General features: G+C 58.9%; 1 protein-coding gene across 4 annotated transcripts in view; it reads right to left on the bottom strand.

The window, feature by feature from the left end:
• The window catches only part of MRTFA (myocardin related transcription factor A), a 108,237-nt gene that overhangs the window by 4,675 nt on the left and 89,457 nt on the right, over positions 1-14,105 (bottom strand). The window contains exons 3-11 of one of the 4 annotated variants that reach the window (XM_060113869.1): positions 13,454-13,509; positions 10,842-10,917; positions 9,774-9,935; positions 6,171-6,346; positions 5,549-5,680; positions 3,192-3,445; positions 2,832-3,003; positions 590-1,804; positions 49-144 (exon numbers count right to left, since the gene is read on the bottom strand). In XM_060113869.1, the coding sequence (XP_059969852.1) occupies positions 49-144; positions 590-1,804; positions 2,832-3,003; positions 3,192-3,445; positions 5,549-5,680; positions 6,171-6,346; positions 9,774-9,935; positions 10,842-10,917; positions 13,454-13,509 (2,339 nt within the window). The remainder of the gene's footprint in view (positions 1-48; positions 145-589; positions 1,805-2,831; positions 3,004-3,191; positions 3,446-5,548; positions 5,681-6,170; positions 6,347-9,773; positions 9,936-10,841; positions 10,918-13,453; positions 13,510-14,105) is intronic. The other 3 variants (XM_060113870.1, XM_060113871.1, XM_060113872.1) reach the window with 3 other exon arrangements.

Genomic DNA, 14,105 nt, shown 5'->3' with positions numbered 1-14,105 from the left:
CCAGCTCGGCAGGGCTGAGAGGCCACACAAAGCCTAAAGCAGCCTCACCTTTGGACCAGGCTGAGTGGAGGGTCTGGGCTGCAAGGGTGGCAGCAGCAGGGAGCCAGCTGCCAATGTCACCTTGGTGGGGGACAGCTGGCCTCTCTGAGGGGAAGGAGAGGAGTGGAGCTCGCATCAGGCCCAGCCTGGCGGCCCTCAGTCTATCCCAGGAAGGGCTTCCCTGACCCTCCCCTGGGCCTGTCCCACCCCATGGAGCAGGGGCAGGAGTGGCCCGGCCTGGGTGGGGCTGCTCAGGAGCCCTCAGCCGGGCACAGAAGGGTTCTGACGCCAGCGGCCAGAGCAATGGGCAGGCCCTCGTGGCCCCACCCTCAAGGCTGGGGGCCTCACACAGGTGCCTCAAACTTTTCAAGTCTGAGCACCTTCCTGGGTGACATCGGGATGGCGATCCTTAGTTTCGGAGGCTTGAAGGGAAGATTAAAGGAAGCGAGCATAACCCGCCCGGCCACGGGGGAGCCTGGTGAACAGGGCACTGTCACGAAGAGTGCCTTCATGCCCTCCTGGGGCTCCTGCCCCTCCCACACCCAGGTACCTGCTGGGGGCTCCCGCTGGCCAGGCCAGGGCTGTCTGCATTCTTATTGGTCACGGTGAGGACAAGGTGGGTCCCTGTGGAGTCAGTGAGGAGCGTGGGAGGTGTGACCCCCTTGATGAGGCTGGGGCCCTGTGGGCCCAGAAGCAGCTGCGGGGCCGGGGCTGGTTCAGGCTCGGGCAGCACGGCTTCCTGCTTCACCACCACGGCCGGGGGCACCAGGGTACAACTGTCTACATGGTGGGCAGCGGGGCCCGCGAGGCTGGGGCCGAAGGGGCGATCAGGGCCCGGGGGCTGCCTGCTCAGCTGGCAGCTGGCAAGGCTGTTCTCCTGCTTCACTGCGGCACCGAGTGTGACCAGGGCCGGGGCTGGTTCAGGCTCGGGCAGCACGGCTTCCTGCTTCACCACCACGGCCGGGGGCACCAGGGTACAAGTGTCTACATGGTGGGCAGCAGGGCCCGCGAGGCTGGGGCCAAAGGGGCGATCAGGGCCCGGGGGCTGCCTGCTCAGCTGGCAGCTGGCAAGGCTGTTCTCCTGCTTCACTGCGGCACCGAGCGTGACCGGGGCCGGGGCCGGCGTGGGCTGCTGGGCCCGCTTCTCCTGCTCCAGCTGCAGCCTGAGCCACTCCACCAGCTGCTGCTTCTGCCGGAGCATGCGGGTCAGCTCCTCGATCTGCTTGTCCTTTTCCTGCAGCATCTGGTCCTTGTCACGCCCCTCCAGCTCTGCCCGCATCCCAGGGCTGAGACAGCAGGAGCCAGCGCGGGGGCCCTCCTCCTTCACAAGGACCTGCAGCGGCGAGGCCTGCAGGGGGAGCTGGGTCACTGGCGACGTCACCATCTCGCCAAAGGTGTCCCCGGGCGTGGAGTTCTCATCGCCTGTGCTGAGCAGTGAACGCTCTGAGGGGGTGGGAGACACAGGGGGCGTGGAGCCCGTGCTGCCAAACTTCACCACTCCATTGCTGGTCACCGTGGCCACCACCACCTCAGCCGGGGCCAGGCCCGCTGCCACCAGCGTGGGCCCCGTGCTTAGCCGGGCCGTGGGGAAGGCTACCACCACCTCGCCAGCCTTGGGCAGGATGGAGGCAGCGGTGGGGCCCTTGGGTGCTCCAGCGGCGGGACTGACTTGCTCCTGGTAGGCGCGCAGGCGCTCAATCAGGTCTGTTTTGGTGCCCGAGACGGGCAGTGACCGCAACTTCAGCTCCTGCTTCAGCTCTGCCACCTGCAAGGGGGTGGAGAGTCCGGGCAGTCCTCGTCTATCTGGACCCCACTGGCCGCTTCAGATGTATCAACCACCTGACCCTCCCACAGCCCTGGGGGGCGAGACGTGCATCTGCCAGGCTGGCCCCCTCCTCCTCGCTGTCCTCACGCCAGGGGCATGGTGCCTGGTGCTCGATAAATACTTAATTGAACTGACTGGATTTTACAGATGAGAAAACAGAGCTCATGGAAGTGAAGTAACTTCTTCAGGATCACACAGGTGGTGATGGGCAGAGCCAGGGGTTACAGCCGGGTCTGAGGGACTCTGAGGCCTGTGTCCAGCTCCCCCCAGAAGGGCTGCATCTTGCTAGGATCCCGCTCATGACCGAGGAGGGAGCAGACTGGTTCAGAGGACAAACTCTCCAGGGAGAATGTGACCCACTCCCCTTTCTGATCAGGGCAGAGAAAACAGGCCAGGCCTGGGGTGTCTCCCGCCCTTCAAAGCCCAGGGCACGAGCGCAGCCTGTGGCCCAAGTGGGGGCTGCTCTCTCCCAGGCCAACGCAGCACTTGTAGAGCAGATTCAGCAGGACAGTAGCCGGCCGCATGGAAAGGGCGGGTGCTGAGTCTGAACCCTGGCTCTACTGCTGGCCGGACCCATGACCTCAGGCAAACCTCTCTATCCCTCGACGCCTCTGCTTGCTCATCCTTAAGCCGGGGTAACACTCCCCGTTTCTCATACTGCACTGTAGAGGCTGAGGAAAACGAGAGGTGCACAAGTGCTCAGTAAGCCCTGCGGCCCTGGACAGACAGTGGCTGGCGTCATTAATGACGATGACCACGATGACGAGGCTAATGCCGCAGATGACCAGGGCCAGGTGGGCCTCAGAGCAGGTTCCAGGTGCCTCTGCTGGAGCTCTGCTCTGCCTCCTGCAGCCGTGCTCCTGGGCCAGCCGCCTCCCCTGCCTGAGACCCAGCACCTGACCGCCCCCATGAGAGGCCAGGCTGGCAACAGCACAAGGCCTCCAGGGGGATGCGTGTGACCGCTTACCTTCATGTCGTCCAGGTTGGCAGGCAGGGCCCCCGGCTTGCCAGTCAACGAGGTGCTGTTCTGACGTACCAGCCCACTGAGCCCAGGGGCGCCCGAGCCGGAGCTGCTGCTGGTAGCGGAAAGGCTGCGCGTCAGGGGGGCCCCACCGCTTCCCAGAGCCTCCCCTGCTGGCCTGAGAGGAAGAGAGGACAGGAATGAGGCCCCGCAAGGTCTCGCCCTCGGCCTCTGCGGGCCGGGTGGAGAGGAGCAAGGGGCAAGGGCCCCGCCCACAGAGCACTGGACCAGGACCAAAGGGTCCTTCATGTCAGGGCCGCCCGCATCTGCCCGTCCCGGTGCCTGCGGGCTTGGGGGGGGGCCTACTTTGGCGGGGCGGGCAGGATGGTCTGGTAGTTGTAGTGCTGCTGCTGCTGCTGATTGAGGATCTGGAGCTGCAGGAAGAGCTGCTGCTGCTGCAGGATCCTGGCGTAGGAGGAGTCCATGGGGGGCGCCCCCTTGTCCTGCTTCTGGTCCGGGGGGATGTACTGGTGATACTTGAGCTTCTTCACCTTCGGCTTCAGCTCCTTGGCCTTCTTGCTGCGCTGCGACTTCTCACCGGCAGACTTGGGTTGGCTTTGCTGTGGGCATGGGAGACAAAGGGCGCTGTCAGGGGCAGCTGAGTGGCTTCTGGAAAGGCCCCGCCGCCCACCCTGCCCTGTCCACGCTCCCTGCCAGATGGCACCCCTCCCAAAGCAGAGGCCTCCTCAGTGCCCAGGAGTGTCCAGGGAGGGGGCGAGGGCTTGTGACTGGCTCTGCTCTTAAAAGAGCTTCTAGCCCAAGTGCACAGGCCAGGCAGCCTTCCTGTGACCCTGAGCAGAGTGAAGGGGACGACGAGGTGAAAAGAGCTGTTCTACGGAGCTTGCTCGCGCAGCCCACACTGGGCGCTTTACAAAAGCCGCGTCACACAGACCTGCAAAAACCCTGCCTCCCCAAGAAAGAGGCTCAGGGGAGCCACGCGCTCAAGGCCACACAGTGACTGGGACCTCGCTGCGCGAACCCTGGACTCCAGAAGCTCACGTTCATTCACCGACGGGGCAGCTGGCACACAGGGAGGCCGTCTCCCCGGTGAGGAGGGTGGAGGCGGTGTGGGCAAGAGTGAGCAGGGCGCTGAGCACTGGGGAAGGAGCGAGGAGGGCCTCGCGGCTTCTGAGCAGAGAACAGCAAGCGGGAGGGTGGAGACTCGATGCGGGGCTCAGCTGGGGTCTGACCAGGGCGCCACGGGCACTGACGGGATGTGGAAGGAGGTGACCGACTAGAGGGAGAAGGGACAACAGCGCATGTGGCAGCCGAGCGGCTACAAGGTCACGGTTTTGAGCTTCGGCAACAGCGTGTGACAACGGTGGCCCCTTCGCGGAAGTCGGGAAGAGGTGCCGGTTGGCCAGGGTAGGGAGAGTCGGGGAGAAGGTGCGGGGCTGCTGGGACCGGAGAGCACCCGAGAGGAGGGAGAGGGGTCCGCTGAGAGGCCCTGGCAAGGCTGAGGGCGTGAGAAAGAGGCGGAGGGCAGCCCGGGAGAACCCCACTGAAAGGGAAGAAGATGGGGAGCCCAGCGAAAGCCACCAGAGAGGAGCGCGACCTGAGGCAGGTCTGAGGCAGCTGGGGGCTCAGCTTGGAGGAGAGTTTGTGGCGGGGCTGGGGAGCTGGGACAGAGGCCGAGGCACTACCGGGAAAGAGGAAGTTAGACAGACACACATACACTGTTCTCGCAAACGGGAAGTGGGCAAAGGAAGGCACCAGTCGTGTGACGAGGAGCAGGTCTGAGGGAGGAATTTGGAGGGAAAACCTCAGACATCTGCGGCCAGTCAGGAATAGACCGCAGAGGCAAGGGAGGTGCCGGCTGCTAGGGGAGCAGCCGGGAGCCAGCAGGGTGCCAGGGCACCACTGACCGGGAGGAGCAGGCCTGGGGCGGGGACGCCACACGGGAGGGCCATGGAGACCCCACCAACCATCTGGGCGCGCCTGGAGGCACAGGAAGGCTTCGCTAAGGCTGTGAGCCACAGCAGAGGAACGTGGGCGGCCAGAGGCTCCAGGCCAGGGCCAGGGCCTGTGTGGCGGGACTGGAGAATCAGTCTAGATGGGAAGCAAGCTGGGCGGGAAGGAAGGGCACCTGCCCAGCAGGCGTGGAGCACAGGCTGGAGGGCGGCAGTCAGGGCCAAGGTCCCAGAGGCCGAGGGAGAAAGCTCGGCTGGGCGGGGAGGACCGGACACCGGCTGTTGGTGCTGCTAAACTTAACCTCAGCGTGCAGCACCGTGTTCCCACACAAAGGTCCCCATGGGTGTCTCGTGGGGTTGATGGTAAATGCCTTCAGGTATCTTAGGCCTTGGAGGAAGAGAGTGACAACAAACACCCGGCACGGCTGGCTGGGTGACCTCAGGCCCATCGCCTCCCTCCTCGGTTCTGTCACAGCCTCACGAGGCTCTGAGTGGACAGAGGGGGCGTGTGGGCGTGTCTTCCTGGGGCGGGCAGTGAGAGCCCGGCCCGCTGCGCTCAGTGAGCGGTGGCTGCTGCTGTGACGGCCACCGTGCATGGAGGGAACAGGAGGTCTCCCAGAGCACTGTGGTGACCTCGGCTGGCCCCGGACCAGGAGGAGAAGAGAGCCAGCCCCACTCCCCACACTGGGACAGAGTCACAGCAGGGCTCAGAGGGGAACGGGGAGGAGAGGGCGGTCAGCTAGAGGTCTGCACCTTAATGAGCGTGGGGAGGGGCTTGGCGGTGGCGACCGTGGTTCCGTTGGCGAGGCTGGGCGGCGGAGGAGGCTGCTCCGCCAGGAAGACTGTTTCTCCAGACTCTGGGCCCACGGGGAGTTGAGACACGGCCTGGGAGAGAAGAGGGGAAGTGAGGACACGCCCACCCCTTCTCGTGGTCCTGGAAGCTGCGCCATGTCCAGGCTTCAGCCGGTGGTGCGTCCCTGCCCTGCCCTGCCCGGAGGTGGGTGGCTGTCACCCCCTCGGATGCCATCACCGTTAGGGGGCAAATGACGGGCAAAGACGAGAGGGATGAAAAGAGCAGCCTCCAGGGTGGCAAGGGGACAGGGAACTAGAAAAGGGGAAGACAGAGGGTGGTGAAATATCACGGAACTGAACACACTCAGGAGAAGCGGCTGTTCTGAATGAGCAGACATGGGGCAGCAGGGAGGCCTCTGAATCTAACTGCAAGGCTGCCCAGCCGGCGTCCTCCACAAGGGCCCACCGCCGCACTTTCTGGCTTCCCCGTCCCACCTGGCCCAAGCGAGGGACCTCATCCTGGGCCACTCCAGTAGGTCTGGGGCCCCTGAGCACGGGAAGCACCTGTAGTGGACAAGCTCACCTGAGTGGGGGACACAGAGGTGGCACTGGGCAGTGGCTCGCTGACTCGGGCTTCCAGGGGTGACGGCACCGAGCCCTGGGACTCATGGCTGGCAGGCTGCTCAGGAGATAAGGCATCGCTGCTGTCCTCATCAAAGGAAGAGCTGTCTGCTACTTTCGGGTAGTTCACCTGGCCCACTGAAAGCCAAGGCCAGGGTGAGACTCCTCCAGCAAATGGGAAGAGGCTGTCCCAGTGAGGCGCCTGCCCCGTGGCCCCAGCAAGCAGCGGGAGAAGGAGGCCAGCAGCCGACCTGCCTCCTGTGTCCAAAAGAGCTCAAGGAAAGCTTGTCATCACGACCCGAAACAAAGGCCAGGAAGAGTCAGTCCCACCAGGCCATCAGAGCACTCCCCTTGGTGGGGAAAGGCCTGATCATTAACCCCTTGCTTTTAACTCCACCCTGAGTTCAGTCTTCCAAGTCAGGGTCTGCCCTCCCGCCCCACAGCCTGCCACCTCCTCTACCTCCTGTTTCCCTACTGTTGAAGGCACTTTATTCCCAACCTGTGGCTGCACAAAACTCTCCTCTTCTCCCAGAGGCTCATGGACCCTGCGATCAGGGACGGAAGGAGTTTGGGTAACAGCTATGCAGGTGCAGCTCCTCCCCTGGGCTGCCCGACTCCCCGAAGACCAGGAGGAACAGACAAAAGAGCCTCCCGGAAAAGGGCCACCTGCTTGCACAGGTGAAGCACATCAGTGGAAGGACAGCGACCTCCCTTCAGCAGCCAGTGACTCCCAGAGACCCACGTCCTGGGGGCAGGCCTGCGCTCCTGGGCAGGGACCAGGCTGGGTGGGAGAAGCAGGGACTCGGCGTGGGAATCCCAGATGCAGAGGGAAGGAAAGAAGGGGACGGGGCAGGCAGGGTACTTCAAAAGACTCCTGTCACAACCCCGCCGCCAGCACAGTCAGGGGAGAAGTTCTGCACCGGCACTGTCCACACAGGGGGAATGCAGCAGCGGTGCAGAGGTGAGCCGGCGGCCATGCCAGGGACGCAGCCGCGGCGGGAAGACCACAGATGAGGAACAGGAGCAAGCCTGGAACTCTCCCAGCAGACCCTCCCCCGCTCCAGGGCCGTGACCGGAGGCCCTCTGCCCCTGGGACCCAGCAGGACGCCCCTGAGCTTGTCCCCCAACCCCCCACCCGCCCTCCCAGGGGCCCACAAGGAGCGCGAAGGGCACGCAGCTCGCTGACAGTGGGCCCTTCTCGCCGGTCACGCTAGGTCTAGGTGCCCTCCCACAGTCTCTTGCTCCCAGAGCGGGGACCTGCCATGGCACAGCAGCCACAGGACAATGGGACTCAGGATGGAGGAGCTGCGGGTCCACCCCCGCCCCAGCCCAGCCTGAGGAAGCTGCTGGCCATGCTGCAGCGGCCCTAGGGTCTGTCAGGCCAGGTCACTGTGGGGCCCACCCCTCTCTCCTGCAGCCAGGGCGGCCCGGATGGGGCCCTGCCCGCGGGAGTTCACGGGCCAGGTACCCTGGAGCCCAGCCGCTGCTCTGCTGGCGGGAAACGTGGATGCTGAGGGGAGGCCGGCCATGACTCCGACGATCAGCTGGCGGCGCGTGTGTGAGCAGATGGCCGCGGGTGTGTGGTGCCGTCTGGGAGACGGAGGCCGTCTGCGAAGCCCCTCCCATCCCGGCGCACACCCCGCTCTGCCTCTCCCCCGACTTCTTCCTCTCAGCCCTACACCTGCTCGTTGCTCTCAGCCTAAACATCCTCCTTGACCACCATGTCCCTCCCTCCTCTCCACTCTGTTCTTGAACCGACGGGCCACGCCTGCTGTCACCACCGCCTTGCCTCCTGCTCGCTCACTGCTGGCGAATGCCCCTTTCTCCCCAGTCACCAGTGGTGACCTCGTTCCAAACTAAGCTACTTCCCGGGCCTCAAACAAGCCGTATTCCGCCAGGGCTCCAGGCCACACTGCCCCCGCTGTCCCCTCTGCACCCTCTCTACTTGGCAAACGGACTCGATCTCCAGGTGGGCCCCAAACATGCCGTCAGCCCCACCGCCGTCCCTGAGAGAAGCCCATCTCGGACGGGATCTCACTGCCCCTGCTGCACGCCGCTGTCCTACATTGTCCACGACAGAGCCGCCAGCTGGTCTGTAATGAACGTCACTGCAGACAGCAGCAGCCCTTCCCCAAGTCTCCCCGGGCACCCAGGACTGTGCCGGGCCCTTCACAGCCATCATCACCTGGGAGCCTGCAAACTGGCCTGAACGGCAGGTGACTTGGCTACGATGTCACAGGGCCCTGGTCCTTCTAACTACGTGGCGCCACACGTGCCTGGGAGCTAGACTCAGAAATCACTTGTGCACACGGCAGCCTTCTCCATCAGACTGAGTTATCTGAGGGCAGCTGCTTCTGTTCGTCTCTGTAACGGGAGGACTCACACAAGCCTGGCACGTGGCTGACTCTCAGCAAACATTTACCAGACTTGGGCTGGCTGGAGAGTCCAGAACTGACCTTGGCCCAAATGCTGTCGTGGAATCTGGTGAAGGTCCGGGCAGGAAAACACTTACACAAGGTGAAGTGAATGCCAGGGCAAAGCAGGGAGTTAAAGGGGAAGAGGGCGGTCAGGGTGCCTCCTCTGCAGGTGCAGATGAGGCCCCAGAGACCGGTCTCCTCTGAGCCAGGGCTCGGGCCCAACGTGGCCTGCTTTGGGCCTCCTCCTGTGCCCTCCCCTGCCCTGCCCAAAGAGCTAGCTCCCTTCTAGGTGAGAGCATCTGAGCCTCCTGAAGGCACAGCTGCTCCCCAGGGGCAGGTCTCAGGCCCGCGGCAGCAAAAGAAACATGTCTGTACCGACAGCTACCAAAGTCTGAGGGAATCATGTCTGCACACCTGCCTGTGGCACACGAGGCCCTGCACGTCCTGGACCCTGTGGCCTCCCCCTCACGTCTCGACACCTGCTTCCAGCTCCACGTGCAGGCGGCTCCTTCTGCCCGCTGCATACGCTTTAATTCCTACTCACCCGCACCCCCATCTGGGCCTCACCTCTTCTGACGCCGATGCCCCCTGTCGGGGCCGGGGTGGGTGGCCCTCCAACTCACTCTCACCTATTTCCTTGCCTGTATCTGCTCCTGGGCTTGAGCTCCATAAGGACGAGGGGCTTGGTCTACCTTGTGCGGCTGTGGCCCTAGCACCTAGCACACTGCTTGGATCAATTGACCTTTACTGAGTGAACTATCTGAGGAGAGTGCCAGGCTCCGAGAAGAGATTTCACTAATGAAAAGAAACCGCAGGTACAGTTTCAAGGTCCCAGCATCTCCACGTGCTCACACACACCACCCCGGACATCTACCTACCTTCTCTGGGGAAGAGGGACAAGCCCCTGCACTCACAGAGATGTGAAGTGGACAGAGGCCTCTCTGTCACTGACGTAGTTATTTTGGCACGGCGCTGATCTGTGAGGCCACTGGCGCTGTCCCAGGCTCACAGGACCCGTTTATCAGGCTCTCATACTCTGTACCTCGGCTCCCCCAAGGCTAAGCAGGAAGTCAGGGAGCAAGCGGTCCAGAGCCCATTCCCTCTGCGCCCTGCCTTCAAGTCCACACGTGGTGGCCGGGCCTCCTCACCAATGAGGGCTTCCTTCAGGCTAGACTCCACAGGCAGGATATTCTTCTCCACCAGCTCCATGGGGCCAGGCCTCTGTGCAATCTTCTCATTGAGGTCATCGGCCAGCCTGGCTCTTTTCAGCTTCAGCTGCTTGGCCTGCAGGGAAGGCTCGGCCGAGGTCTCTGCCCGTGGGAGAGAATGGAGTATAGAAGGATATAGGAATGAGCTGGTTCTGCCCTGGGAACTCCAGAGCAGCTCCCCTTCCCTCTGGGGAAGGAGCAGAGACCATGAGAATGCAAATCACATCCCAGGCAGAGTACGGTGGCCCGGCTTGAAGTTTCATAAGGATAGAAGAAGGGGCCCCCGCTGTGGACAGTGTGTGGTCACACGCAACCATGGTCACTAGGCACAGGCTGGCCCAGACGACTCTCTGAGCTGGAGCTAGAGCTGAAGGAGCACCAGGCAATGGGTGGTGTCTCCTCTCCCTCAAGCTCGCTGCGTTATGGGGACAATTCACCTCCCTGCTCTAGGTCTCAGTGTCTTCCTCTGCGAAGTGTGGGGTTCAGTCTAGGAGGGTCTTCTTCCAACCCCAAAGTGGTTTCAAAACCAAACAAAAAATGAATAGACTCAAGCCAAAACCTTTCCTTCCCTAGAATGAGGAAAGAAGTGTGTGTGGGCAGGTGGAGTACGTCTGGGATGACCTTGCTTGTACTTCACAGGTGCTCCTGTAAATACTGAGTGAGCGAATGAATGGATGGATGAAGGAATGAATGAAAACAGAAAGTAAACACATTTAAAAACAGAGTTGGAGGAAAGGATTTCATACCGAGGTTGTATGAGATCCAGGGCCACCACATGGCCATAGAAAAAGGGAAAGCCACCCCAAGAGAATGTGATTGTGCTCCTTTGGGAATTCCCAAAAACCAGTGGTGGTGCCCACAGCACTGCTGTTTTACTGCGTTAAGGCTCTGGCTTACACTGTCAACAGAAATGGGAGTGATGAAAAAGAGGGAAGACAAAACGTGGGTGGTGCAGGGGTGAAAACAGAACAAGAGTTTAGATGAACAAGCATTTCCAATCTAACACACCTTCCAAAATGTGCATCCTGACCAGCTCCGATCTCTCCGGCCGGGAACGAATCTTCCGCTTCAGGTAGTCCTCTGTCTATAGAAAAAAAACACACCAAGCAGCTCTCAGATCCAGGTCACAAGCTTATGGCATGAAGAGGACCAAAAAGCAGCCGTGCCTTTAGTGGGTCACCTCTGCAGCCCCCACAGCCTCAGCCTGGAGACTGCAGGGTCCTGAGGCCTGGAAGGGCGCGTCCACTTTCAGCGCACCTGCCAAGGGCATCATCCATCTGTCAAGACCATTTGTCGCTCTGAGGCTGGACTACTAATATATTTTTTAACCTATTACTTTTACTATCTATCATATGTTATGTTCATCAAAGAAAATTCAGAAAATTAGAAAGTAAAACAACAATAAAAATTTTTAATCATCCACCGTTAGTATTTGGGGATATTTGTTTCTAATCATTCTTCTATGCAAAAGATAAGTTTAATTTTGCAAAGCTATAATCATACTGAATATAATTTTATACCTTATTTCAAAAAACTTGGCATTGCCTGATACCATGAGCATTTTCCATTCACTCTGAATGGCTGCCAAGTAGAGTACTAATTTTGATACATGGTGTCATAGCTCTAGTTCCTTAAAGTCTCATGTCCTCATATCTGCATTTCTGAGACGCCAAGCAAATTAAACCATTCCCTCAACAGTCCCAGAGCCAGCCCACTGCCCGGCGCTCATGTTATAATGTCTGACTCACATTATGATGTCTGGATTTGTCTGACTCTAGAGCCTGTGCTCTTAACCTTTGCACCAGAATTTTACAAACCATAGGTCAAGATGATTAGTGGGTCAGGACCAGCACAGGATAGGGTAGGATAGGACAGGACAGGACAAGACAGAGCAGAGTAGGGTAGAGTAGAATTGAATAGAAAACAAAGTATCAGAGCATACTGCATGCCTGCAGCAAGGTAAAGACTTGCTCCTTGGACTGGCCTTGGTGCTTTGACTGGTCAGCTCTGTGCCAGCCCCAGGGTGGCGCTGGGCTCTCCAGGAGATGGCGTACAGTGGCCGCGGGTTCAGGGCCTATCACCCATCTGCAGTGGGCAGAAGTACTGTCATGGCTGCCGGAAAAGACGGCAGAATAGGTGTACACTGCACGTCTTCACAGACAGCAGAGGGGGGCATACGGTACTGATGAAGAAAACACCTGGAGCCCATACACCAAGGTTTAAATCCCAGTAAGCTTGCCACTTACTAGCTGGACAAGTTAGTTAACCTCTCTTAACTGCATCTATTAAGATAAAGATAGTAACACCTAATTCATAAGAGCTGATGTGAACATAAACAAAAAAAGGGTACAATTTCACACATAAAAGTACTCAATAGGGCTTCCCTGGTGGCGCAGTGGTTGAGAGTCCGCCTGCTGATGCAGGGGACACGGGTTCGTGCCCCAGTCCAGGAAGATCCCACATGCCGCGGAGCGGCTGGGCCCGTGAGCCATGGCCGCTGAGCCTGTGCGTCCGGAGCCTGTGCTCCGCAACGGGAGAGGTCACGACAGTGAGAGGCCCGCGTACCACAAAAAAAAAAAAAAAAAAAAAAAGTACTCAATAAACTAGTAGCTGTACTAATTAATTTGTATTTACTCCTTGCCTTGGAGAAGCAGGCCAGGAAATGGTGCCAAGTCTTAAGACTGGGTTGAGGGCACAGGCAATGACATTCCTTTTCTCCCTGCTGTATTCTCTCATCCTCCCAGCCACTGAAACAGTGCAGCTGGTCACTCCTTTGGTTCCCAGGACCTGTGACCTCATTCTTCCCACTCACTCTAAGAATTAATCATAATTTTCCTTAGAAATTTGTTTAAAATAAAATAAAGACAGAAGATAGTAAGATAAGTCTTGGAGGTAAATATTTCAGAGTCTCTGAAAGAGCTGTGGGTCTTAGGGAGCCCCGGCCTATGATCCTCCATCTGGGGAGGTTCTCTTCCCTTGTCTTTTACATAAAAGAGAAAAGTGAAGGGGCTGAGAGGGAGAAGCATGTTCTGGCGACTTCCCTATCTCCGCCCACACTGGGCAGAATATCCCCTGAGGCCCCCGAGGGAACTGAAACTGAGGGGGACAGTGCAACAAGCCAGGTGCTGCAGTGTGAACCTGAGCTCAGAGGGACCCAGCTTCTGCTTCCACGGCCTCAAGTGGACCCTGGCTGCTCAGGGGCACATGGAGACCAGTAAGGTTTCCATGCCCATTCTGGAGAGGTGTGGGCAGTGTGGCCAGACAGGAGGGACCACCACTCAGCAAGCTTTTCCGTGGCTGGTGGTCGTGTCCTAACAGCTACAAAAGGCTAAGTGGAATTAAAGATGGGAAAATACTAGTGGTCTCCAAACCAAAAGAAGGGAGGTGACCATTACATACCTTTGAATGTACTAAAGGAGGAAACTCATTCTGATCATGGCCCATATCATCACACTGGGAGACGCTGGGGTGGGGATGAAGCAGAAAAGCCAGAGCTTTCTATTTAGAACCATAAGGCCAGGGCTGACCCTGGAGGCAATGCTAGACTGGAAGGAAGATGACAGCAGCACAACAGGCTCTGAAAATGCTCTTAGGAATCCTTGGGAAGCAAGGTGCCTTACCCTGGCCCGCTCCAAGCTCCTTCTCTGCTCGTGAAATGCAGCTGGACTTTTCAAAGCTGTTGGGAGAAGAATCATAAAAGAATTACTTTATAGTGAAGCATCATGTCTACTGCTACAATTTACAGTGGAGAAGGTATCTTAAATTCAAGTTAATTTTAGCAGTACTATTAATATCAGCTGAAGTGAAGAAGAAAACGGCACCTGAGTAAGCACATATCTTTATGGTTCAGCTACCCCATCAAAACCATTCTGGTTACTTTGCTCCTAGTGGAAACAGTCACTGCCTAAGCTTGGGCTCTATAAGGTACACCCATGGAATATAACTTTAATATAATCCTTATGGAGCAGTCAATTCTCCAAGAATGCCCACTGGGCCTCCCTTTACTCTCGGGGAGACCGGGACACAGAGCAGAGCTGCAAGTTGGGTCCACCCACTTTCCTTCTCCAACCTCATCAGGAATCGCAAAGTGACCAAACTGTCTGAATGAGGGAGTTAAACCAAAAAGACATGCGTCTACTTGGGTGCCATTTCCTTCTTCGGTTCAGCTGGTATTAACAGTGTTGCTAAAATTAACTTGAATTTCATCTTGAAGGACTAAAAGAACTTCACCATGATTGTATGGTTAACCTTGGTGCACACAACCAGCAGCTG

Source organism: Mesoplodon densirostris, chromosome 11 (genome assembly GCF_025265405.1).
Source record: "Mesoplodon densirostris isolate mMesDen1 chromosome 11, mMesDen1 primary haplotype, whole genome shotgun sequence".
Taxonomy (NCBI): Eukaryota; Metazoa; Chordata; class Mammalia; order Artiodactyla; family Ziphiidae; genus Mesoplodon; species Mesoplodon densirostris.
Note: the sequence above shows the minus strand (reverse complement) of the source record. Positions and strands in the feature narration are given on the sequence as shown.